This window comes from Eutrema salsugineum, unplaced genomic scaffold (genome assembly GCF_000478725.1).
Source record: "Eutrema salsugineum unplaced genomic scaffold, Eutsalg1_0 scaffold_13, whole genome shotgun sequence".
Classification (NCBI taxonomy): domain Eukaryota; kingdom Viridiplantae; phylum Streptophyta; class Magnoliopsida; order Brassicales; family Brassicaceae; genus Eutrema; species Eutrema salsugineum.
The window spans coordinates 2,576,208-2,601,710 of record NW_006256885.1 but is presented as its reverse complement, the minus strand read 5'-3'; the positions used below and the strand labels follow the sequence as shown (position 1 = coordinate 2,601,710).

At 35.0% G+C, this 25,503-nt stretch overlaps 5 protein-coding genes across 5 annotated transcripts; 2 read left to right on the top strand and 3 right to left on the bottom strand.

Moving 5' to 3' along the window:
* Positions 1 to 174: 174 nt before the first annotated feature.
* Positions 175 to 2,661, top strand: LOC18023139 (protein CYPRO4). Its single transcript, XM_006406459.2, has 2 exons — positions 175 to 2,089; positions 2,183 to 2,661. Exons 1-2 carry the CDS (start codon positions 425 to 427, stop codon positions 2,471 to 2,473), a joined length of 1,956 nt encoding a protein of 651 aa, XP_006406522.1. The 5' UTR covers positions 175 to 424; the 3' UTR covers positions 2,474 to 2,661.
* A 48-nt stretch (positions 2,662 to 2,709) lies between these two features.
* Positions 2,710 to 4,740, bottom strand: LOC18023138 (putative uncharacterized protein DDB_G0270496). The gene is given in 3 exon segments (XM_024159128.1): positions 2,710 to 3,245; positions 3,343 to 4,316; positions 4,663 to 4,740. Coding segments are annotated over 2 exon segments (1,266 nt in total). The 5' UTR covers positions 4,297 to 4,316; positions 4,663 to 4,740; the 3' UTR covers positions 2,710 to 2,933.
* A 152-nt stretch (positions 4,741 to 4,892) lies between these two features.
* Positions 4,893 to 6,565, top strand: LOC18023137 (F-box/kelch-repeat protein SKIP30). The gene is made up of 2 exons (XM_024160015.1): positions 4,893 to 5,167; positions 5,296 to 6,565. Exon 2 carries the CDS (start codon positions 5,313 to 5,315, stop codon positions 6,351 to 6,353), a length of 1,041 nt encoding a protein of 346 aa, XP_024015783.1. The 5' UTR covers positions 4,893 to 5,167; positions 5,296 to 5,312; the 3' UTR covers positions 6,354 to 6,565.
* Positions 6,566 to 8,508: 1,943 nt separating this feature from the next.
* Positions 8,509 to 11,074, bottom strand: LOC18023136 (LAG1 longevity assurance homolog 2). Its single transcript, XM_006406456.2, has 6 exons — positions 10,612 to 11,074; positions 10,054 to 10,262; positions 9,688 to 9,843; positions 9,233 to 9,418; positions 8,953 to 9,131; positions 8,509 to 8,851 (listed from the first exon to the last, which is right to left on the bottom strand). The coding sequence occupies exons 1-6, from the start codon at positions 10,753 to 10,755 to the stop codon at positions 8,832 to 8,834; spliced, it is 894 nt and encodes a 297-aa protein (XP_006406519.1). The 5' UTR covers positions 10,756 to 11,074; the 3' UTR covers positions 8,509 to 8,831.
* A 4,038-nt stretch (positions 11,075 to 15,112) lies between these two features.
* LOC18023135 (abscisic acid 8'-hydroxylase 4) lies at positions 15,113 to 18,013 on the bottom strand. The gene is made up of 9 exons (XM_006406455.2): positions 17,656 to 18,013; positions 17,249 to 17,570; positions 16,974 to 17,117; positions 16,618 to 16,866; positions 16,413 to 16,502; positions 16,218 to 16,296; positions 15,954 to 16,060; positions 15,741 to 15,859; positions 15,113 to 15,340 (listed from the first exon to the last, which is right to left on the bottom strand). Exons 1-9 carry the CDS (start codon positions 17,862 to 17,864, stop codon positions 15,244 to 15,246), a joined length of 1,416 nt encoding a protein of 471 aa, XP_006406518.1. The 5' UTR covers positions 17,865 to 18,013; the 3' UTR covers positions 15,113 to 15,243.
* Positions 18,014 to 25,503: the final 7,490 nt, after the last annotated feature.

Here is a 25,503-nt window from a genome sequence, read left to right as displayed (position 1 = left end):
ACAGAGTAATTCCATTTGTTATCAATTATATGGTACATCTGATGATATTTATACATCTAAAACGCTAACGCAGTCACCGACGCGTTCGAAAAGCGTTGCGTCAGGTCGAAGCAAAGCCCAACGTTATATGGACGCTAAACGAATTTCCCAACAGATTCTCGTACCCTATAAAATCCCCAATTCTCCTCCCAAATCCCTAACTTCCTCCCCTGCAAACGCTCCCAACTCTCTCTCATACTGTATTTTCTCGAGAATCATCGGATCATTTCTATATTTTCTATCCTGAGAAAATTTCCAAATTTGTTTCGATACTGACCAGGAATTTCGCTAACGATCTTTTCTGATTTCGTCTGCGAGAATTCAAAAGAGGAAAGTTCAGTTTTCGCTACCTCTCCGTTTCCTTCTTCTTGTAGCTGATCGAACCATGGGTACTTCTCAGAGTCGGGAAGATCGGATCACCGAATCGGACACGGATTCCGATTCCGAGTACTATGAAGAAGATGAGGATCAGTACGACGACGCAGATGTCTCGAAAAAGCAAGGATCGTCGTCTGCTTCTGGTTCATACCTCTCAGGACCATCTGATTCTTCTTCTTCTTCGGGGCCATCTGATTCCTCTTCTCTCGATATCGAGGAGAAGCTGAGAGCCATGAAGTTGAAGTATCCCTCACCAGTAGCGCCCAAGGTGAAAAACGCGGTGAAGCTTTACCGCCATATCGGTGGAAACACGCCTAAAGCTAAATGGGTCATCACAGATAAACTGACGTCATACAAGTTTGCCAAAACGTCGACGGTGGACGGAGAGGATATTGATGATTATAATGATGGTGAAGAATCAGGTGAAAGAGGTGAGTCCTTCTGGTTTCTCGGCGTTGGTTCTAAGGTTAAAGCTAGGGTTTCGACGGATATGCAGCTGAAAATGTTTGGAGACCAGCGTAGGGTTGATTTTGTGAGTAATGGTGTTTGGGCTTTGAAGTTTTTGACGGATGAGGATTATAGGAAGTTTGTCACTAGGTTCCAGGACTATCTGTTTGAGAATGTGTATAAGGTCAAGGCATCAGAGGAGAACAGGATCAAAGTTTATGGTAAAGATTTCCTCGGGTGGGCTAATCCAGAGGCTGCTGATGATTCTATGTGGGAAGATGCTGAAAGTCCACCGGATGAAGAGGAAACTCGGGCCAAGAAAAACACGGATTTGACGGAAGAATTTGAAGAGGTGGCGAATGGTGGTGTGCACAGTTTGGCTTTAGGAGCAATGGATAATTCATTCTTGGTGAATGATTTAGGGGTCCAGGTCTATAGGAATTTGGAGCGTGGGATTCATGCGAAAGGTGTGTGCGTGAGATTTGATGCTGGAAACTCGAAATATGGACCAGGTTCGAGCCAAACAACACCAAACAAGGCTCTTTTGATGAGGGCAGAGACTAATATGATGCTGATGAGTCCAGCTAAACAAGGGAAACCACACTCGAGTGGTGTTAAGCAGCTCGACATAGAGTCTGGGAAGATTGTTACGGAATGGAAGTTCGAGAAAGACGGGACTGAAATCTCAATGAGAGATATAACAAATGATACAAAAGGGTCGCAGCTAGATCCATCAGAGTCTACGTTTTTGGGATTAGATGACAACAGGCTTTGTCAATGGGACATGAGGGACAGGAGAGGTATTGTGCAGAACATCGAATCACCCATCTTGGAATGGACTCAAGGGCATCAGTTTTCTAGAGGAACAAATTTCCAGTGCTTTGCAACTACAGGAGATGGGTCAATCGTTGTGGGATCGCTTGATGGAAAGATAAGGTTGTACTCAAAGACCTCAATGAGACAGGCAAAGACGGCTTTTCCAGGGCTTGGTTCGCCGATTACACATGTGGACGTTTCTTATGACGGGAAATGGATATTGGGCACAACAGATACATACTTGGTTCTTATATGCACCCTTTTCACAGACAAAGATGGTCGGACAAAAACAGGTTTTAGCGGAAGGATGGGAAACAAAATACCAGCGCCGAGGCTGCTGAAGCTAACGCCACTAGACTCACACTTGGCAGGAAATGATAATAAGTTTCACGGAGGTCACTTCTCATGGGTAAGTTTCACTTCATACATTATTGTTTTCAATGATTGATTGATTGTTATACAGCCAAATCTTATAGTCTTTGTTGTGAATGTTATTTTGTAGGTAACGGAGAGCGGGAAGCAAGAGAGGCACATCGTAGCAACTGTGGGGAAATTCAGTGTAATATGGGACTTGGAGCGGGTGAAGAACAGTGCGCACGAGTGCTATAGGAATCAGCAAGGGCTCAAGAGCTGTTACTGCTACAAAATCTTGTTGAAGGATGAGTCAATTGTGGAGAGCCGATTCATGCACGATAACTTCTCCTTCTCCGGTAACAAATCTCCAGAAGCTCCACTTGTGGTTGCCACTCCTCAGAAAGTCAGCTCCATTAGCCTCTCTGGAAGACGACTGTGATGAACACATCTGTGTCTGATACTTTCCATGTTGGTTTTGGAATTTGGTTTGTGTAGCTTCAATATTGATTTCTTTTAGTCGTGTGAAGGTTTGTGTTGAATTACATTTGGCTTTGCTCAAAATATGACTCCTTGAAACAGCATTGTGTATGTAGTTTGAATCAAATTGGGTATGACTTGATTTCGTAATTCTTCTTCATGACGTATTATAAATATATACATTTTGTGAACAACTAATGTTAACATTTAATTTAAGTATAACATACAAATGAATCTAAGTATTGAAAATATGTATGTCGAAATGGCCTGGACCAATACTATTTTTCCACTAAGAAACGATGTTTGATAGACGAAAATGAATTCTTCTGAGTCTTTCACTAAGAATCTTGTATTACAACACAACACATTAAAAAAAAATAAGTCGAACTATTCTTGAGTTTCAAAACTGAGGTTTGTTAATATTATGCTTCACACAGGCCCTTTCTGGTCTTGAGACCGAACAGATTCATCAGCAAATCCGCAGTGTTTGAGGGAATCTTCGCTGGTCGTGTAGCCATGAAGTTGACAATCTTCTCATGAACATTATACCTAATCTTTCGGCTCTTAGAAGCACGCCTATCCACAACTTTTCTCTTCTTTGTCTGAAATTGCTTCATCGTGTAGAAAGCCGCCACGGAGGAAGCTGGAACGATGGTCTCAAAGAACTCCTTTAGCAATTGCTGATAGAATTCAGCATCCTCCACAAGTTCAGGGTCTCCTTGAAGTTGTTTTTCCTGAACAAAAGAGTATACATGTTAGAGAACCGGCATAAACATAATCACTAAGACTGATAGAATGATTTGATACTCTTGACTTGGCTAGAGACAATACCTCTTGATTTGGTCCCATGGTTTCCCCAGGGACAGTTCCGAAAACAGCAACAGCAGATCTTGATTGTTGCACATGTTTAATCATTCTACTTGGATCCCTCATGTAAGAAGCAACCTGTTCACTAACGTTCTGGTTAAAAGCGTGAAGCTTTCCTTTAGTAGCAGCTGCACCAGTTGTAACTTGTGTTCTTCTCTGCCATTTGTCCACAGCCTTGTTTCGGAACACATACATTCTTTTCTGCAAGTCAGATATTCGTTGCCATCCATCGCTATCTTCTGCATCTGATTTATTGGATAAAGAACGCATCAAAGTATGTTGATCAACTGAGGGATTCTTCTCAAGCAAAGTCTCTTGCAACTACAAGAGGGAATCTAATGTCTTGTTAGCTGAAACGATTAGATCTGTATATGATGTTGAGACCTTCTCATCTTCCGAGCAAAAAGACGATTTGATAGACTCCTGTGGCAATCTGTTTGAGCTACTAAATGGTTTCTGAAGTAAAAATCTGAACTCCAGCGTCTTATGCCAAAGAGCCTTCTGGTTCTTCAACGCTTGACCTTTAGCTTCATCCTCACACTTATCACGCTTTAAGTTCTTCTATATATCCTCTTCTTGTGATCGCAGCTCCAAGTATTGTTTCTCAAGCTCTTCGACCTCAGCATCTTTATTGTCATTATCGCCACTCTCACTTTCTTCCTCATCTCCATCATCAAATGCATCGCTTTCTCCATCCTCATTTTCATTGTTATCTTCCTCACTATCTCCCTTGTCGTCTTTCTCACTCTCTACCTCATCATCTTCCATGATATCTCCTTCTTCATCATCCTCTATTCCATCAGGTAACTCATAATCTTCATTCTCGCCTTCCACCAAAAGGTGTTCTTGGTCGCTTATGTGTTCTGATTCAGTGTCATAAAGTCTTGCTTTTTTAGAGCTCTTTGATCCCCCAGCCATTTCAAATACACTCCTTAATGCTACAATGACGAAAAAAAACTCAATCAAGTGAGAGAGCATAAGTATCATACAGATGCAGCAATGATAACTTAGGAAGCAGAAAATTCTGAAAACAAAACAAAGAAGGACCCAAAGATGGAGACACGACAATGACCGAGTTTGAGAAAATTTTGATTTCTGGGTAACTCAAACCTTAAGGGCTTCACATAACTCATACCATATTTTTCTTTTGGTCGAGTTTTTTTAAGTTATATAATACTCTACTCTGTCTGTGAAACTGAAATTTATAGAAATCACCTAAAAAATTGATAGAACTGAAACTAAACCGTGAATTCAAAAGAAACCCTGAAAAAAAAGGAAACTAACCTGACAACGATGAAGAATCTGACTTCAAATCGTGGAAACTGGGAATCGTCCACAACGCTGTCTACGAGCAGAGGAGATGATGACTCAACTGAGCTGAAGAAAAAAGACGATTGCAAAAGAGGCTTAAACTTAAGTAAGTAATTACGAGCCCGGCCCATACCAGGCCCACTATTTGAGGTCTTGATCGTATTAGATTCCTGACGCCAGATACCGATTCCATTGTCGAGGACTCAAAATCCGCCGAAGAAACCTCTTTCACTGAGAAATCATCCAAACACAAGAATCAATCTTCCCGTAGAACAAGAACACCACAACGCCGGAAAATCTCCGAATTGGTAGTGATTGACGGAATCGGAGGAGAAACCGATCAGATTCTTTATCGGTTCGCCTATTTGGCAGAGATTCGTTACACACAACCTCTAGGTCTTCACGATTTCTTCCTTTGGAAAAACGTTACTTCACATCACCGTTTCCACACAATCGATCCCCAAATCTCAGTTTACAGGTCAAAATCCGTTGTCGATTCTTTCAATTTTGGCATTCAGATTCAAGAATTCAATTCCGATTCTTGTATATTTTTGTTTTGTGTTCTTTGCAATTTTCGTAATCTGATCATCATCAATGTGTTATCAGATTCGCAGCAACCACAAATGTCTGGGCTGCTCGAAGGAATCCCAGACGCAGTTGCTATGAGATGCCTCGCGCACGTTCCATTAGACCTTCATCCGAACGTAGAGCTCGTATCTCGTTCATGGCGAGCAGCGATACGCAGCGAAGAGCTTTTCAAAGTCCGTAAAGAAGTTGGATCATCAGAAAACCTTCTCTGCGTGTGTGCGTTTGATCCTGAGAACATATGGCAAGTCTACAGTCCAAACTGCGATCGCTGGCTAACTCTCCCTCTCCTTCCATCAAGAATCCGTCACCTAGCCCATTTCGGAGCCGTAACTACCTCCGGGAAGCTCTTCGTCTTAGGTGGAGGCAGCGACGCCGTCGATCCTCTAACCGGAGATCACGATGGTACCTTTGCAACGGACGAGGTCTGGTCTTACGACTTTGTGCAGAGACGGTGGAATCCGCGAGCACCGATGCTCGTGCCTCGTGCTATGTTCGCTTGCTGTGTTCTCGACGGGAAGATTGTAGTTGCTGGTGGATTCACGACTTGCCGGAAATCGATATCTGGAGCGGAGATGTATGATCCCGAGAAAGACGTCTGGACTTCGATCCCGGATCTGCACAGGACTCATAACTCGGCTTGCTCGGGTTTAGTGGTCAAAGGCAAAGTTCACGTTTTGCACAAAGGGTTATCGACGGTGCAAGTTCTTGAGAGCGTTAAACTCGGTTGGGCTGTGAAAGAGTATGGTTGGCCTCAAGGTCCAATGGCTGTTGTTGAGGACGTGCCTTATGTCATGAGCCATGGACTGGTGTTGAAGCTAGAAGAAGATGACACGTGGAAGATGGTTGCGTCGGCGTCAGAGTTTAAGCGGAGGATTGGGATGGCGATGACGAGTTTGAGTGACGAGGTTTTGCTCGTGGGAGGAGTGATTGGACCTGATAGGCTCAATTGGGACATCAAGCCGTTGTCGGACGTCGACGTTTTGACGGTTGGGAGTGACCGTTTGGCATGGAAGAAGGTCGCTTCGATGACCAAGTGTCGTGGAACGGTCCTTGGCTGTACGCAGTTGACAATCTGATGGGAATGTGATCTAAGACGACGTCTTTTCCTGGTTTTCTTTGTTTTTTTGTATGTCTTTTATTTTTGGTCAGTGTATGTCTTTTATTTTTGGTCAGTGTATGTCTTTGTTTTTCATACTATAATGTTTTTGACTCTCCTTTCGAAATCTCTTAGAGAGAGAAAAAAATGTAGTATACTTTAAGAAAATATCATCAAAAGATATATGAGTTTCGTGCATCTTCTATAATTGTGATCTGATTACGACCATTGCGACCCTTGCATCATTTGCTATGTCTCATTAATTGTGATTTCAGTCCCGTCTTTCTCTGATTTCCATTCTGCTCCTATATATCGACCTGGTTAACATCACTTGAGTATTGTTTTTTTTTGTTTAGCGGTAGACTTCAGCATCATATTTGTCTCTGCCCTCATAAAAAAAAAAAAAAGCATCGTTTGGTGTTCCGTAGTTCAAACCCTAAATTCTGATCAACATACATTATGCCAAATTTAAACTTGGACGATAGTAAATCATTAAGAAAAATAGTAAAATAAGCATTAACAGGAATACCTTCACATTAAATTTTACACTCAAAAGAAAACCAAGATTAAGTTGTTTTAAAATATAATAAGTCTCACGAAATATTTTAGATTTTTTTAAACGTAACAGTGAAAAGCTTTTGTGATAATACCCTTAAATGGAATGTTGTTCAAGCTGCTCAGGCTACTCGACGGAAGTGGAAGTAGGCTACTCGGCGGAAGTAGAAGGAGGCTGTTTGGCAGAAGTGGATGCTCAGAAGTAGGAACATAAGCCAAAAGATAAGCCCTAGTCTCCCTAAACAACCTTCCATTTACTTGATTGAGTGTGCATTGGGAAACTTCTCCTGTAGTTGATTCCAAACTTTCCTGCCTTTAATATTCGTACCCAGACCTCCAAGTCTTTGGACGATGGTGAGATTGTGCATCATATTAAAAAAAAAACTATTTTAGTATTCGTAGCATACCTCCAAGTTCTAGTGATGAAAATTTGTTAGATTGCACAAATTATGCAAAATATTAAAAACATATCAATAAAAATAAAATATTCCAAATATATAAATGTCCATTACAGTAGATATAAAGAAACAAAAATGTGTCTTTAAAACTAATAATTTTATTTAACAAAATAAATTAAAAATTACAAACAATAACTTTTTAAAAACTTAAAAATTTTTAGTTTCTTATGTTGTTAGGTGGTACCTACAAGTTTAAACATAATTTTATAATATTTGTGCTTGTAATTTAGGACAAAATCTTAATAGAAATGATTAAAAATGAAATAAAATCAAGCAAAAGACAAGAAATACAAATATCAAAATTAATGAATTTGGTGAATGTTAAAAAAAGAAAAACTACAACAAGAATAAATTTAAGAAACTGTTTATTCTAGTATTATAATGTTTTATTTTGTTATATTTACTATTATTTCTTTCAATTATCTTCAAGACTTCAAGAAGATTCTCTTTATTCTTATTTTCAATTGAATAGACGTTAAGCAATAATATTGAGCCTAATAAAAATAAATTAAAAAATAAAAGAAAATATGTATATAAAAATTTTGCAAAGAAAAGGTTCCTAAGTTTTTCTAAAAAAAATTGAGATCCTAGGCCTATGTTTCTTATATTATAACGTGATCACGGCTCGGCACCAAAGAGGCTTTTTTTTTTTTTTAGGGCAGACACAAATATGATGCTGATGTTTACGGCTAAACAAAGAAAACAATACTCAAGTGATGTTAACCAGGTCGATATATAGAAGGAACATAATGGAAATCGGAGAAAGACGGGACTGAAATCACATTGAGACATAGCAAATGATGCAAGGGTCGCAGCTAGATCCATCAGAATCTACATTTTTTAGATCACAATGACAATAGGCTGTGTCAATGGGACATTGAGGCACAGAAAAGGTATAATGCCCATCTTGGAATGGTCTCAAGGACGTCAATTTTCTACAGGGTCACATTTATAGTGCTTTGCAACTACAGGAGATGGATCAATTGTTGTGTGGTCGCTTGATGTATAGATAAGGTTGTACTCAAAACCTCAATGAGACGTGCAAATACGGCTTTCCCAAGAATGACTCTACGTAACCCACAAAACATATCATTTCTACAATAAGCTCCATAAAAAAACGGCTATCATAGAAAACCAATACAAAGATGAATTGCATTTACAGAGAGAATTCCACATTGTTTTATACAGCACATAACAACACATGAAACCCGAGTGTCTGTTTTCTTTCTTGTATTTGTCAAATAGAATATGCAGTCTAATGTCGAAATGGACTCGACCAATACAAAACTGAAAAAAAAAAATGAAAAGTATAACCTTTCTTCCTTTTTTTTTAACCTCCAACTCTAATCAGTAAGGTAATGAAGCTGAGAACAAATTCTTCAGCCAGCTAAAGGGTTTGGTTGGAGAAGTGGAAACATGTTCCCGTATCTGTCATGCTTGCAAGCCTAATCTTCATCCTCTGAATCTGCCATTGCCAAGAAAAAACGAAAATAAATTACAATAACATAACATACAACAACAGTTCTATTCAAAAGAATCAAAACCGAGTTAAAAAAAAAGCCTTACCGGATCTTATGTCCTCTCCCACTTTTCCTCTGTTTTTAAGTAGTCTTACGATCATGGCGCAAATGAGATACCACCAATATATGTGGAAAACAAGAAGCATCAGTAACATTGTGTTGAAGGAATAGTACATGATCGTGCCTTCAGCTGACGTCATATCCAAATAATCCAGGAGTTCAATGCTTTAACCCCAAAAACAAAAAAGAGTGTGATCGTCAGATAAAGCATTAACAACGAGTAATAATATTATACCTAATAAGAGTTAAAATAAAGTTTTGTGAACCTCGTGGCCCTGATGATCCAAAATGGGAAGTAAATCAACCGTAGCAATAGCCAAGAGAGAGCAAAAAGTGCAAAACACACACTTGCTCCAAATTCTTTTTCAGAATACTTGAAAATTTTAGCAGTTTCCATAAACACGTCACTTGCATCATGAAGGGCTAGGATGATTGCTCCAATACGGAAAAAACTGCAGAAGAAACAAACAAAATCAGTTTCCCTATAGCCTTTTTTAGTAAGCTATTGATTGCTTGCTCTATAATTCACTATATATTTAATCTCCCAGTCAAAAGTCCAACCTTGTCACACATAACAACTCTCGGTAAAGAATTTGAATTTATCATCAATGGACTTGTAGCTTAGCAAATCAGTTCAAAATCAAGGTTCTACTAAAGCATATATTTTGAGCTATTTCAGATTAGTATCCATATGCAAATAGATGAATCAAGGTCAAATTACCTCGTTACGTACGAGTAGCCTATCAGGATGATCGTAATCACATGGTGAGACATCATAACAGCAAAATCCTTTCTTCTGGTTTCCCATGCAAGCAACGCAGCAACACCATACACATAGAACCCGCACTGGCACATATAATAAAGCTTTATTGGAAGCCTGCAAAATAAACGTATAAATTAGGTTATTCGCTTTTCCATCATATAACGTATAGCATGTCCAAGGAACTCTGCCATGAATTAAACGTCTAATCCAGCATGTCGAAAGTCATGAATGCCATAACCAGTGACGAATTCTAAACCAAGAAATTCAAAGCAAATAGCAAAATGAGTAAGAAGAAAAAATGAAATGTGGAATTGATTAACTCACTTCAACTCTTGATTTGGCCAACCATCAAAGTAGAGTTTTATATCTCTGGCCCATGGCTCGTGAAAAACGACTTTGAGAACGAATATGTCACAACCAGCATAGTACAGCAACTTCCACAAGGACTCTTTGCATTTGACGATTTTTCCCCGAGTAGCATCATTCATTTTGATTGGGGAAGAACCAGTACTCAAAAGCCAGACAGCTATCCTCTGCAAAAAACAGATTGAAAAGACCAAAACAATGGGACCTTAAATCAAGTCAATCTCCTAGTTCTTGAAGACGCATGTTTCAACCAACCAAATGTGCTCATTGTTTATGAATATCGTTCTTTATATATATATATATATATATCCAAGTTTGTATTCAAGTGACCAAGAAAACATATAAAAAGGGCATGTTGTCCATTAGAATTCTGCTTATATATTCGGAGTCAAGGAATTTCAACTGTCAACACGCATACATCATCATCACATATATAGAAGATAATAAAAGCTTTTGCATTCAAGAGAAAGAGAACAAAACAAGAAAAAAAAAACAAAAACGGAGATTCTTACTTACTTGAAAGACGAATCTATCGAGGAAGAGCCTCAAAAAGAAGAATCCGAAGGCGAAATAGACAGCAATCTGGAAATGCCATGCCGCAATCGACGGTTCAAGATTCCTTACGCCGGCGTCTCCGCCGCGTGACGATACCGATTCCATTGTCGAGGACTCCAAAGGAAAAAAATATAAGAAAAAATTCCGCCGAAGAAGAGACCTCGTGTTGTTTCACAGAGAAATCATCCAAACAGAAGAATCAATCTTCCCGTAGATCAAAGAACACCACTCCGCCGGAAAGCCGCCGGAAAGTCGCCGGAATTGCGGAATCGGAAGGAGAAAATCGATCAGAAAATTCCGGTCACGGAAGAGATTCTCCGGGTTCCCTGAAACTGAGCGAAAGTTTGGAAATTGCAAAGCTTGGGGAATTGGGATCTCGCGACCTTCTTCTTTTTTTTTTTATTATTATTAATTCTTCATCTCTTTTTTTAGTTATTATTTATCAATAGAACAAGTCATAACTCATAACTATAGGGTCCCCATAACTATACATAATATTAATTTAATTTATCTTCTAAAATATTTGAAGTCTTCTTTTTTTTTTGAAACACGCGCGATTCGTGACGATAGATGATTTCCGTTTTCTTACTAACCATTACATATTCCAAAAAATATTCATTTTTGTTAAAGTTTCAATAAATGTTCATACCTGCTTAATAAGGGATGTGACAGTTCACACTTGAGAAATACAGTACATGATTAGGGCTTTTTTTTTTTCTAACATTAAAATTTGATTTAGTTCATTAGTCCAAACATAAAAAGGGTAATTAAGTGCATTAAAAAAAATGGTGATTAAGTACCATGATAACACTTGGAGTTCACGATAAGGATGCTTTAGAAGGTTAGATTAGCTTTAAACCAAAGCAGCCGCATGATGATGATCAAGTGTGAGCAATAATCATGTCCACTTTAGCTTCCACTTCTGATTTTGATAATTTAGCATTTTTTTAACAGTGCAAGTGGTATGGTTTTTCTCGTTGTCTATTGCTCTAGTTCTCATCTCACAATTTTTCCTCCTAACCTAAAGACATTGACAGCGATTTTTTTTGTCCCATTCGTCTAGTTTTCAATGAAACTATTTTGACGTTAATTTATGCGTGACATTTACTCCGAAAAAAGGAAATATAGCCATTTGTATCCAAATATCTCAAATCAAATTACCATATATTTATACCTGAAATTAGATGTCATGTTTAGATTTAAAAGCATGTATCTACCTGACGTATCAGTCATATAATATGCATGATAAAATTTCTACTAAATACTAGTCGATATTTCTAGTATTCTTCTAGTTTTTATGATGATCATCCATCCACGGCATTTAGAAACTCATGCTTTCAACACTTGGACACTTTCTTTGAATGGGAAAAAATAAAAAACTGGCCAAACTTTTTTTCGTAAGTTTGACTTGTTTGTGACAACAAAAAAAGAGTAGAAGAAGAAAAAAAAAGACTTGTTATCTCATTATTAATAATGTTTAGATATTTGTATATTTCTAACCATAGACTTTTCTTTCTGCCAACTCGTCCATGTATTAATAATCTAGTGACGTTTACATATGAACTCAAATTCATCTAGTCATCCTTAATCACATTGACCAAAAACAAAAACAAAAAGAAAGTCATAATCTCTCTTCTTACTCGTATTCCAGGACCAAATATAAAGTGTGCTTATGGAGTTAGGCTAAAGCCCAATGAATAATGAATCAATTATATTTTGATCCGCCCATTCATACAGATATAATATGTAAATATGTAAGCCCATGAACCCATCTGAGAGGCCTAACCAATCTTAATACTTTAGTTTTATTTTATTTTTTCATTAAAGACGAATCTTTTTTTTTTTTTTTACTTTAACACCATATACCTGAATAGTTAGCAGTTAGCACCAAATATCAGAACAATACGTTTCTCGTAACTTCACTTTGCATAATTACTCATGACTCGAGTCACTCAACCAAGCTTAAACACCAAATCGTCCGAAAGCATCTACAGGGCCGGATCTGGAGACAGCCTGATGAAACATCCGCCTACAGCCCCTAAAATTTTTCTTTAATTATTTACGAATTTTTAAGCCCCTAAATCACAAAAAAAAATATTTGTTCTTAAATTGTTTCTAGCCCCCAAATTCTCAGATCCGGCCCTGAGTACCTAGTTTACTTTTAAATTGCGTTCACGTTGATCGGTTTTTACATCAAAACATCCGGATTTATACGTACATGTCAACGTTACGATGCTGTTAAAAAAAACAATTTTCTTGTAATAAATAATTAATATATAAGTCGATAAAAATATCACATTTATAACTTGCAAGGAACTGTTTTGCCATTGTTTTTAGTTTTTTTTTTAAGTTTAGTTATTCTTATTTGTTATTACTTATCCGAAAGTAGAAATCAATATATGGCTAGCAAAATATTAGTTGTCACTTTCCTTACATTATACATGCATGCATATAATATTCTATAAGTGAATTAAAAATTTACCTACCACACATTCAAAGGGACAACAACTATTTAAATTTCCGGCACAAAAAAAAACAAAAGAACGAAATGTATAAACTACTACAAGAAATAAAAATTATTCATTTCTTTTCAAAAGCAAATTGAAAGTAAATAAAATAGGAATAATTGAAAATGGCAATGTTTGGTTGCATGAGTAGAAGCACCAAACAAATATGGCTATAAAATAGACTAAAACCCGAAAAGGAATTCAGTTCGTAAATTAGGTCCCCCCTAACTTTACATTTTCATTGGTACAACACTCAACACTCCCATGTTAATATACACCCCAAATATTATATATTATTATTTATTAATCGTAACTAATAATAAATAAATAGATAAAGGAGCCCTCCTTTATATGATCAATGTTGATACTACTTTTTTTTTTTTATAAACCTTGTGGTTCCAATTTAAGTGATGATGATCACTTGTGAGTTTTGATGGTCACTTCCTTTGATGATTATTCCTTGTAAGGCTTTATTTTGGAACTAAGAAGAGTTTTCAAATATCATCTATATATTTGGTACAAGTTCTCCGGGGAAAAGGTGTCGCAGAGTTTATCGCTATTTCTAGTCTATGTTGCTATAAGATTATATATTTCACTAACTGTTCAAGTTAGGATAATAAACCCTGATTAGGGTCTATTGTTTTCAATAGATATATTTTGTGGTTTACATTAGTGTTATCTTTACGTAGTTAAATTTGTTATTTACTATATAAAAATACAACGAACACAAAACGCAAACGCATTGTTTTTCTTTCAAATATATCTTTTGTATTTGCGTTTGCAATTTCAAATGATTTTGATTAAAAAGAACTGCTAAATGTTTTATATTTGTTAAGTCGAAAAATTATTTAACATATAGACTAATAGACAGAAACCATCGGTAACTAAAGATAAGTTAAACAACTGTTTATTGGACGACAAAACAAAAAAAAAACTGTTTATTTGATTTGTATGGTTTTATTTTAACACATGAAATTAGATAACAAATGTTCAATAGCTTAAATCGAGGAGAAGGGGGTATATATTTAGACAGTACCAGTTAAATATTTCGACCAACCAACAAAATGACAGTACCAGTTACAAAAACAAGAATTATAAGTCTAGCTTATAGTAAGATCGTTAGCTCATCACCTAAACAATTTTGACGTGTGGTTTGTAAGTGATGTGATTTATAGATTTTAAAATAAGAATTATAATTCTGAATAACTTTAATTTATAATATTGGTAGTCCTACTAGCTATATTGTTATCTCAATTCATCCAATTATTTTTTTGTTAACGTATTCATCCAAATTTAAACGTTGTCTTGCTATTACTCCATATTCTATAACGAGTTTAATGGTGTTCCACGTGAGTTGCAAGTTATAACTACTCTTAATTAGGTTATCTGAAAACCGTTATATGAAATAAGTTGAATAAGAAAATGTTGTGTTGCCATAATAGCTATTAACATCGTCAGTTAAATAATATGGTAGACCGAAATTAACGATTTTAAGAGAGAAATACAGAAATTTTCGGCAATAATTTGGAGGAGAGGGCCTGAAAATAAAGGAATGCAAAGGCCATTGTCAATAATATGTTGGGAGGACCATTCCTCCAAGATATGATGAAAACGGACCCCATTTTTTTGTTCTTTTTATAATTTTTTATTAAAATGAAAACTTCTCTTTATAGGTGGCCAATTCGCTTAACGACACGTGGCATGGCCTCATGAAAGTTAGAAGATGCTCTGTTTTATCGTAGCCATGTCATTTTCGCAGTCCACTCAAAAATAGACACACACCTCTTTGAATTTCACATTCAGGCTTTGTGGTCGTGCTGCTCCCTTCACGTGGGTCACACTCGTTGATTTCGGTTTTGGTTTTAGTTACCCCCACAATATTTTTTTTAACCAGTTTCGACTGTAATTTAGAATACCGGAATAGACATTTTACTCCATATTATCAGAGCATGCAATATGTTAAACCCCACCCAAGGACTACCATAAACAATTAGAAGGGGTTTTACAAATTTTTATCGAATTTTCATTATTGCATAACTAAGGCTAATTAAGACAAGATTAATATTAAACTATAAATGTTGAAGAACTAATGAGAATGCCGTCGAAATGTAGCGGGAAGACCATTTTGAGGGATTGGAAATGGACCGTACTCTATTCCTTTCTCTCCTCCCACCACTTCCCATCTGCATAATCCAATTGAATATCAAGAACATATCATTTATTAGTTCCTTCATAGTACATCGCATGTGAAGCATATGTTTTTTTAGTTTATGTGTAATATTTTATCGGTTATTGATTAGGATAGTGATGTGATTAATAAGGTTGATACGAGTCACTATGCAAAGTATTTATTTTAGTAGTACGATCATATTGACACGTTTTTTAATGGTTTTAGAATTTTAAACGATGATCAATTATACTAAGATTTATCATGTATCGGAACTAAGCTAATCTTATAAAAGCCTATTTAGTTTCTTGCTATTTGGCTCTATATCTTTCAACTTCTTGACAAGATTATTTTAATTGTAACTGTTCTTATTGTTTATTGTAGATAGGGAGAGAGGCGGAAGAGCAAAACTTTACCGGAAATTGGAAACTAAGTGGTGCAGAAAGATAAGAATCTGTAACTTGGCGAGTTCGTTCCCGGGACAAGCATGCACTCCACTTCCAAAGGGCATGAATGTATTTGCCTTCGGATTTACCTTTAATTAGTTTCAACCATCACGTTAATTCCTCTCTCTAATAAATACTTTATTAATATTCTAATTTTTTAAAATGTAGTTTATTAATTATTACCTCGAATCTAGATGGGTCGAAAACATCAGGGTTTGAAAAATATTTCGGATTGTGATGAATATTCCTAAAGAGAGGCATCACTTTCCATCCCTTGGGTATCAGATATCCTGTATACATGCATGTTACAAGGATCAGAAAAATATTAGTGATTTACATTCGATTGGACCACTACATTTTGAATTTGGTACATCTCATTTTTTAATTAAAAAAGAAAAACATTAATAGATAGAAAGTTCTAGTAGTGTGAAATGATTTAATTAGTACCCTTATATTCAACATCAACCACTGCTTCTCTAAATGTGAAGGATATGATGCTTGCCATCCTCAAGCTCTCAACTATAACCTATTTCACATAACGTTATAACATAGCTCCCACATCAGTGGTAATTCATATATATAAATCCACCCTATAATCTAATATTATTAAAAAAAATTTGAACTGATATTATTAATTATTACCCTATGAGTTAGTGGCATATTCCTCGTTTGTCCCCATGTTATAGGCTTATTTTCTTTACTGTTCTCTTCATATATAGCCATTTGCTCATCCTGCAACCATCATAAATATACATAGATTTACTTAAACATTTATAAATATATATATACTTATATATATATATATATACATAAAAGAGAGAAAAATATTTTATACATGTGATCAAACCTTAACAGCTTCTAGAAGCTTCTGATCATCATGTAAGTACTTAAGAATCCAAGTTAGGCAACTAGCTGTCGTGTCTTGTGCAGCGAAAAGGACTCCGATGATGTTGTCCGTAATCTGTTCTTGGGTTAGCACACGACCCTTATCGTCCTTGAAGTTGAGTAGATGACCAAGAAAGTCTATTTCAAAGACCCTTTTCTCTCTTCTTTCGCGTACGATCTCGCTTACTATTGTCTTAAGCCGCTTCCTCGCCTTTTTTAAAAAAAAAAACAAAAAAAGTTGTAGTCAGATTGCCAAAGTTTCTTAAGGTCCCGAGATTAATTGATTCATATTCATTAAACAGATCAGATTATACGTACCATGAGAGCTTTGTGATAAGATGGGAGACTCATTGGGAAAGAGTTGTAGCCTTTGTCCACAATATTGTAGTTATGTTTCAAGATCTCCTTGTAAGAACATTCCAAATGGCCAAATATGGCTAGAATACCCACATCAAAAGCGAACTGCTCGAGAAAATATAACTTTGCTTATTAGGATATATATATCGACGAGATAATTAAAGCAAATAAAGGAATTGCATTGTTTGCGTGTGTGCGTATATTTTTCTTGTATACATATGAACATATATGTATACCTTCTTCATCTCTTGGTATGTCGATATAATACGCATATTGGTCCAAGATCGTAACGTAGAGAGGGCAATGTGTTCAATATCTGGGATGAGTTTACGGATGGTTTCAGGGTATAAAGAGGATTGAACAAGTTTCCTTATATAGACATGATAATCTCCTTGGTGGAAAAATAAGGCAGAGGGTCCAATTAGCTTCTCTTTGCTTCTCGGATACGTTGGTTTGAACAGATGAGCGTGAGTCACCAACACAAACCTCGCTGCCTCGGGGCTAGCCAGCATCACGCAAGGATAGCCGAGGATTCGAGTTTTGAATATTTCTCCATATCTACACATCAAAAGGTAAAACATTTTAAGCTAAGATCATATATAACCAACAAAAGACAACTTGAATGACAAGTTTTTTAGCTTACCGCTTTTGCTTGGAAGTGAAGAAAACATTGGGGTCTTGTGAATAAAGTTGTAGAGTCTCTCCTAAGTAAGGCCATCCCATTGAACCAGGAGGAAGCTTACATCTACTGTTCCTCTTCTTATTTCTCTTATTCTTCTTTGAAACCACCACTTTTACCAAAACCAAGCAGAAGATGAGACTTGGTACGATCATGAGCCAAAATTCAGCCATATTAATCGATTATCAAATTTTATATGTGATACTTCACTTTTAAAGAAATGTCTTGGAAGATGAAAAAATTTTGAACTTTGAAAGACAAGGAAGAAGAAGAAGAAGAAGAAGAAGAAGAAGAAGAAGAAGATATATGGAACAAAACACACACAAATACTTAAGAGAGAGGTGGGTATATATAGACATAGATGTTGAGTAATTAAATAAAGACAAAGTTGAGAATATATATTTGATATTTATATTATTATATATTTTTTTCGCCCAAACGTAAGGAGATGATGATTGCTTTCTAAACACAATTTTGGTCTCTCAGGCGAATAAGCTGGATAATTCTAAATGTAGATCTTGTCGATTCTCATTTATAAAGGATATTGACCATTTTTTTTTTCAAGTTCTTTTTGGTTTGTTACAGGGATGAATTTTAATATTTGGAAATTTAATCATCAAGGGTACTAGAAATCGCGATTTAGTTTATTCATGTTGATATGCTGGCTTCTGCCTTGGTTCTCAAGGTAATGAGCAGTGTAATTACTAATTAGCCATATATACAACTACAAGGATCCGTAGTTTACTAATAAATTTAATGTACAGCCATTTTGAGTACGTATTTATTTTATTTAGATTATATAAAAGGGTCCAATATTTGATTTAATAAACCTATATTAGGGAAACCGGAAACGTATTCCCCCAAAAACATTTATGTGTAAAGTTCAGTTTTCTTTAAAATATTTTTCTAATAATATGTAATGTATTTCTTTAATATGTTGTCCCTCTTGGAGCTGTAATTCTTGTAAGTAGTAAGTTGAAACCACATGCTCCTTTGGTTTCAACATGGATTGTCACAGATTACATAGTAACAAATTGACAATAGACGACCAATAAACATAAGACAAATGCATCAATCTTCATTTGACTTGCGAAGTTTTTTAACACACAAATCGTCGACATCGATGAAGATTGTAATATCGAGATCCACAAAACCGAGTCGGACCTAAGTTCTAAATTAGTTATTGAAACATATTTCTCTCTATCTCGGTTGATAAAAACAAAAATTTGAGATCTTTCTTTATCATCTTCAACAGCAGATGGGAAATCTTATATTTAAATACTAATACCTTTCACCTTTTTAGCTTGCCTTCATTTTACATAGGGTATTATATATTTATTATCATTATATATTTGATCTCCATCTCGTTGCCTTGTTATTATCCTGTCACGTGGGAGTTATCAGTTTGAATAACGATACCACGATTCAGATACTAAATATGAAACAAAACTAGATCCTTACAACAATATCACAAATAAATCTATAAAATTCAGCTATTGACAAAACTATTTAGTTTTTTTTATTAATATTTAAATATATTTACAAAAGATTAATTAATATTTATGGAATGTTTAAAGTATCAATTACGGTTATCGTACTTAAAAACTTGATAGAACAAAACGTATATCAAATACTATTAGATGAACCTACACATATATTATCTCAGATATCAGTTTACCACTCGGAAATTTACAGCATCTTATGCGATATTAAACTCTAATGAGTTCTCTCTTCTATCTATTTTACTTGCATTCCTAGGAACCCCAATATGTTAGCGGGTTTCCTCGCAGAACGGGCTTTTCTACTGAATTTGATTTTCAAATAAAAAATAATATCAGTTAAATAAAAAGCGGCTTTGCAGAGAGTTATCACTTCTCTAATCCATTGGAGCGAAGTAATCTCGCTTGAAAGGAATAGTAGCACTTAAATTTCTTGATATCATGATTAATTTGCAGTGGGGACAAATATTTTCGGACCAGTTAACTGCAAGCAAAAAATGAATGGTAAATGTTTCAGTTACTTTTTTTTTTTGTGAAACATGTTTTAGGTACTTAAAGAACGATTATAATACAAATTGAACAACGGCATTATATATCAAAATAGTAGTGTAATTGGTTTGGAGAATTCGAAAGAAATACGCGTCTTCTAGCCTCTAGGGAGATAATTTGAAAGGAGGCATCAAAAATTAGTTACTAATTTAATTTCTTGATTTGATGCGTTTCTAGTTTCTTCTACATGATAACATATTAAGTACAATCCAAATTAAATTATCAAATTAGTCATTAGCTTTTAAATTTTAGGTATCACGATCTAAGAAAATAAAGAGCATTGCTCGTGACAAAAAAATTCCATACAAGGAATTATCCAATTGTAGAAGGGAATTGCAATTTTTAGTAACATAACCTAAGATCGACGTAGCCCAAATTGTTACGTAGCAATCTTTAGGATATCGCTCTAGTAGTTTCTTCTTTATTTATTCAAGATTTATATATTCCAAATAGCCAAAGCACGAACGAAATAATCTTATTTTTATCGTATATTTTGCATCATTAGACGAGTACTATGGTAGTATGAATGTGGTTCTTATTACTCATCCGAAAGGATTTGGGAACCTTTTTTTTTTTGCTTGATAAAGGATTGGAGACTTTCAATATGACAAAATATATTAACTTTGATATTTATAACACTATACATATTGTATATAGATGAATACATGTATGATCAAATGAAAAGTGACGAATTTGTCCGACTCTTATAAAGTCTAAAATGAAATATTACAAGCGTAAATGAAATGGACTTATGAGAAAGAAGTCGGTGCCTTACACATACCAATTGTCTCCGTCTGATTTGAACCTATAGGCCAACGTTATTCACAACTGTATGTAACAAGCTAAGTTCACAAAAATAAAATTTTATACGACATTTTTTTTAAGTACATTGTAGATGTGTTCAAATTAGCCAAATTGTTATGTGAACGTATTCTTGCAGTAATGATAACAAAACGTGTGATTTGTTGGTTAACGTCTGTGATCTAGCTACAATAGAAATGGACATGCCAAGAAATAATAATTATTTGAAACTGGTTCGAAAGTATGAGAAAAATCACAAATTTCTAATTCAAAATTAATTGGTCATGACTAATGAGTTATTTAAAATTTGTTTCTTATTTACTAGTGTTGATATTTTTTTTTTTGCTTTCGGGTTATTATAATACTATTATTATTACTTAATACTAATATTAGATTTTTCTCCTAAGATTCAGGCAAAACATTTTATTTTCTAACAGTACAAAAATATCTTATTTTTGTTATGGCATGTAAAATTTTCAATTGATCTTAAGATATCATAAAACAAAAAAGCGATCATAAGAAATTGCAAGGTAAAAGGTTTGATAATCAATCCATACTAGTTTTTAACAGTAAAAATTGCCACTATATTCATTATCCCAAAAAAAAAAAACTGGCACTAATATTGTCGTGTTTTATAACGAAAAAAGGTCGTATACTTTTAAAAATTGGTGTTATATATATCTTCGATGATAAATTTTTGTTTCTGCAAAGATCTCGTTATTGTCATATAATTTATTAAGTAAAGTTTTTTTTTAATAAAATGGCTGCCAGAAAAAATAATCTAAAAAAAGAAAGAATGAATTAACGAAAAAGGAAATGTCGACCAAAAAAAAACGAAAAAGGTGTAATATTTGAGGGAGGGAGGAGAAATCCCAGTGGAGTCGGCGAACTGTGTTCACGTGATGACGTGACACTATGTGGGACCCATTTTTTTTACAATATGCAGTACAGCTCAGCTCTGTGATGCGAGGACCTTCTTCTTTCCTTTACCATCCGATGGCGGGAACCATCGATGGGTCCAATACAGGTTCGAACTGTGGGACCTACATTATACGGAGACACGTGGAAGCTTAGTCATGGGACGAAAGCTCGACTGGCATCAGGTGATTGGTTATCGAGAAAAACTCAGAGTGTGTTACTGTTTTGGGGATCTCATGCTCCTATGGGGTTTGAGATCGTATATATGGACACAACCAAGGACAAAATCGAACAATTCTAGTTTCTAGTTTCTTTTTTTCAAGTTGATCGGATCTGGAGACTTCCATAACGCAACACGATTTTTATACCATTTTTTTTAAACACTGATTTATTATTTTACTACAAATTTATGAGAACTATTACATAAACAATTCTACAATGGATAAATTTTTTATCTGCATACACATTAAATAGATCTCCATGTTGAAAATTTTCGGTAAATTTATTTTCATTAATCTGTAAATTAATAATAAATTGCGATCTCCAAAATTCAAACCCTAAATTTTTTTGTGTAGAAGCATGAATAAATTCATTAACCAATAGATTAAAGAAGCTTCCATGTTGTTATACGAATTTATCACAGGAAATTATTACTTACCAACAAATTTATCCACACTCTTAATTTATTTGAGCATCTTTAAACTCTTTTCTTAGATGTTTGATGCTTAGTGTTAGCTTTTGGCTGTTGTTATGGTTTTGTTGCTACTCTGTTCGTTATTAATAAAAGTATCAGACTTTAAAAAAAAAAAATTTATTTGAGCATGAAAAGTTTCATAACAAAAAAAATCGCAACAGTTTCCGTAGTCGGCTTGATTCCGTACAATAAGATATAACAAGTTAAAATTATCATCAAAGACCAACCGTTAAACTAATGCAATTATAGTAATGAGAATTACTCGACAGATATCTCAAGTTTAATATGTGTGGGTAATTAACTCTTATAATCAATATGCCATTAAGCTACATTTTGTAGTCAAATTGCAATTTTTGACTTGGTTCCACATAAATGCGATCTTTCTCTTTCCTCAAGTCCTTTAATTTTTGTTTTTGTAATTATTAAATCAACAGCAAATAAACCGTTTAATGATTAAAATCTTTAAATCGTAGTTGTACTTGACATGCAAGGCAGTGACACGAGTAAACCCTTTTGTCTTTTCTCTGTTCTTTCTCCCATTAACCGGTTTTTACAAATCCGACCCACCTTGTAACTTGTAAGTAAGCAATATTCACTGCTTCGAACTTTATTTCTTTATATATCTATATAGGTTTCAATTTTTTACTTTCTTGTGTCATATTTCGAGTATAGTACAAATGTAGATATTTAAGACAATATTAATTAACAACGAAAACGTAGATATTTCTTGATAACACGCATGGAGAAATTAAACTTTCCATTGCTTCTTATACACCATACCTTTAATGATCAATAATGCCCTCCTTTTCTTTTTCTTACGATACACATCCAAATATACAGTGTGTAGAATGTTTTTATATATTTATATATAAATAGAGTATATATATGTAGAGAGAGAGAGAGGGAGAGAGAGAGATAAAGTGAGTGTGGGTAATGATTGGGAGGTTTACATGGAGCACACAAAGATGGGATGACTCATAGACACTCCAAATTGTTTAGACTTTGCAGCATGATACTGAATCTACTCTTCTCCTTTTGATTTTCTCTCTTTTTACTTATCTTTCTTCCATTTCTGTACGGCTCTTTCTCTCTTAATTTTACTTTCTATATATCCAATAATACTTAATATATGCAAAACTTTCACATTCGATAGATATAAAACTTCAATCGTTATATAACTTAACGACCGTATTTGTAGCTGAGTGGTTTGTAATTAGTAGTTTAGTACTGTTGTTGTCATTGTGCTGTAAGTTGTAACCAGAGCTCAGATCCGAGAATTTGCGTCTATATCTCGTACAAGACATAAAAAACAAGAACCCTAATCATTATTAATTAAAGATGTGGATATTTTTTTTAAAACCACATGTTTGATATATAGTGCGATTAGGATAACACTAACATTCCCACTGACAATTAGTTTCAACAACAACAAAACCATAGTTTGAAGACATGTGTTTGGGTCATAAAGGTCGAACAATTAAAGCGAATGCAATGTACTCAAAGTGAATATATAACCATATCAAATAAAATAAAGATACGACAAGCTTTGGTTGAAATGTGACAGAAGCATGTTTCAAGTATATCATTGGCCTTATATTGTTTTGTGGAATTCATACATATTACTTATCAGACAATTTGGGACAGTAACAAGATGGAGAATTAACGGTTTTTAGCCCCTTTTGGTATAAGCAAGAAATTGGAATTTAACTAAAAGTGTTTTCGAAAGAAATAAAAATAAATAATAAGCAGAAAAGTTATCAAGAAAAGAAGATTACAAGATTGGATCTCATGAACCAAAAAGGAGAGAATAAGAAGAAAAGAGTAAATCCAAAATCATTGCCAATTTTGTAACTCTCTTCGCTCTACTCCACTCATGTCCGGTCCATTATCTCTTAACAAACTGTCTCATGTTTACACATAGATTTTTCACTCAAAGATCCAAATTAAAAACACCTAAAGTGACAAATGCGTAATCCTTCCACACTTGGTTCTTCACTCAAAGATCCATATTAAACGGATTTAGTCGATTGATTTGCAAAACTATATACATTTCGTAACTTAAAAGTGTAAATGACACAACAATATGAGACAAAGAAATAAAGAAAACAAAAAGATGTTGAGGCAGTATCCTAAAAGACTTTTAGTCAAAGATCATGCTCGAGGCAAATCAGACAGTGGATTCTCTGTCCATGTAAGAGAAAATCTGATTTATATATTTTCCCACTTCCGTTCCATATCATCATGACTTTGTAACCGATTATTAAAGATTTTCTTGTTTTTTCACAGAAAAAAAAGAATAATTCTTATACAATCAGAAAACATGTCAAACAAATACAAGATACATGCAATATTTGTAAATCTGTTACACCTAATATGGAGATGTTTGTGTCATTGTGTTTGATCAAATAATCTTGAAACTTAAGACATGTAAACCCAACAAGACAAGTAAAATTCATTTTATGTTTGTATGTACACATTCCTATCACGCCTACAATAACTGCATCCAAAAGTGGATATTACAAAATACATTTTCGATTCATCTAAATCGGGTTTGAATGGTAATTAGACAATGACAACCTCGAATTTAGCACAAGGGTTTCTCTGTATGTGAGTACTGAGTACTGAGACTCGAGTTTCCTTCGAATTTGAAGTTGTAAAGGGCTTGTCTTTGAGTGAGACCAAGTGAGTAAATTGCGTGAACTCTAAGCACACCGTCTCCTTTTAAGCTTGCGGGTCTATCCTTCTTCCATATCGGTTCATGTCTAATGTCTCAGAGACTTGAACTTTGTGAGCACCGCAGATTCCAGAGTCAGATTCTCATCCCTGTCCCATCATGGCAAAGAGCATAAGTATTGAACCAGACAATATCCATAAAGCCATTTCCTCAGGTATCAATTAAGAGATGAACAAGCAAAATGCTGGCTTACTTCAAAAAGATGGATTCCATACCAAACCGGCCTCTCTCTCTAACATACAAATATGATAGACCGTCTCTAAGCCTCTGATGCATTTGCAGGGTCGTCTCTCAAACTTAGGGCTCTTCTCTTCTTGCTCACGGATTTTTGTAGCAACGAATATGCAGAGACGACAAGAAGAGTGTACAGAAGCCATATCAACAAGTGCCTTGAAAGAATCTGAAGGGCCTTCGTGTTTCCATCTAATTTTTTTTTTTTTTAAAAACAGAGCCTAAAGTTGTTTAATGTCTTAGCATGGTTTTTTTTTTCTCTTGTGCAATTATATTTACATTTTACCACACCTTAGTGTCTGATTATAGGCGTTGAGGTTATCTGCAAGATACTGCATTTTCTTTGTAACTGCTTCGACATCACCCATCTTGATATAAGACTCGGG

What these genes read in the sequence shown, in the direction of transcription:
- LOC18023137 (XM_024160015.1), top strand. Translation starts at nt 5,313, where the DNA reads ATGTCTGGGCTGCTCGAAGGAATCCCAGACGCAGTTGCTATGAGATGC.
- LOC18023136 (XM_006406456.2), bottom strand. Translation starts at nt 10,755, where the DNA reads ATGGAATCGGTATCGTCACGCGGCGGAGACGCCGGCGTAAGGAATCTT. An exon ending in TGGCCAAATCAAGAGTTGAA is followed by an intron (nt 9,844 to 10,053) that starts GTGAGTTAATCA and finishes TTTATTTTGCAG; the next exon opens with GCTTCCAATAAAGCTTTATT. An exon ending in GGCTACTCGTACGTAACGAG is followed by an intron (nt 9,419 to 9,687) that starts GTAATTTGACCT and finishes TTTCTTCTGCAG; the next exon opens with TTTTTTCCGTATTGGAGCAA.
- LOC18023135 (XM_006406455.2), bottom strand. Translation starts at nt 17,864, where the DNA reads ATGGCTGAATTTTGGCTCATGATCGTACCAAGTCTCATCTTCTGCTTG. An exon ending in CTTATCACAAAGCTCTCATG is followed by an intron (nt 16,867 to 16,973) that starts GTACGTATAATC and finishes TTTTTAAAAAAG; the next exon opens with GCGAGGAAGCGGCTTAAGAC. An exon ending in CACTTAGTTTCCAATTTCCG is followed by an intron (nt 15,341 to 15,740) that starts GTAAAGTTTTGC and finishes TGGATTATGCAG; the next exon opens with ATGGGAAGTGGTGGGAGGAG.
- LOC18023139 (XM_006406459.2), top strand. Translation starts at nt 425, where the DNA reads ATGGGTACTTCTCAGAGTCGGGAAGATCGGATCACCGAATCGGACACG. An exon ending in ACGGAGGTCACTTCTCATGG is followed by an intron (nt 2,090 to 2,182) that starts GTAAGTTTCACT and finishes GTTATTTTGTAG; the next exon opens with GTAACGGAGAGCGGGAAGCA.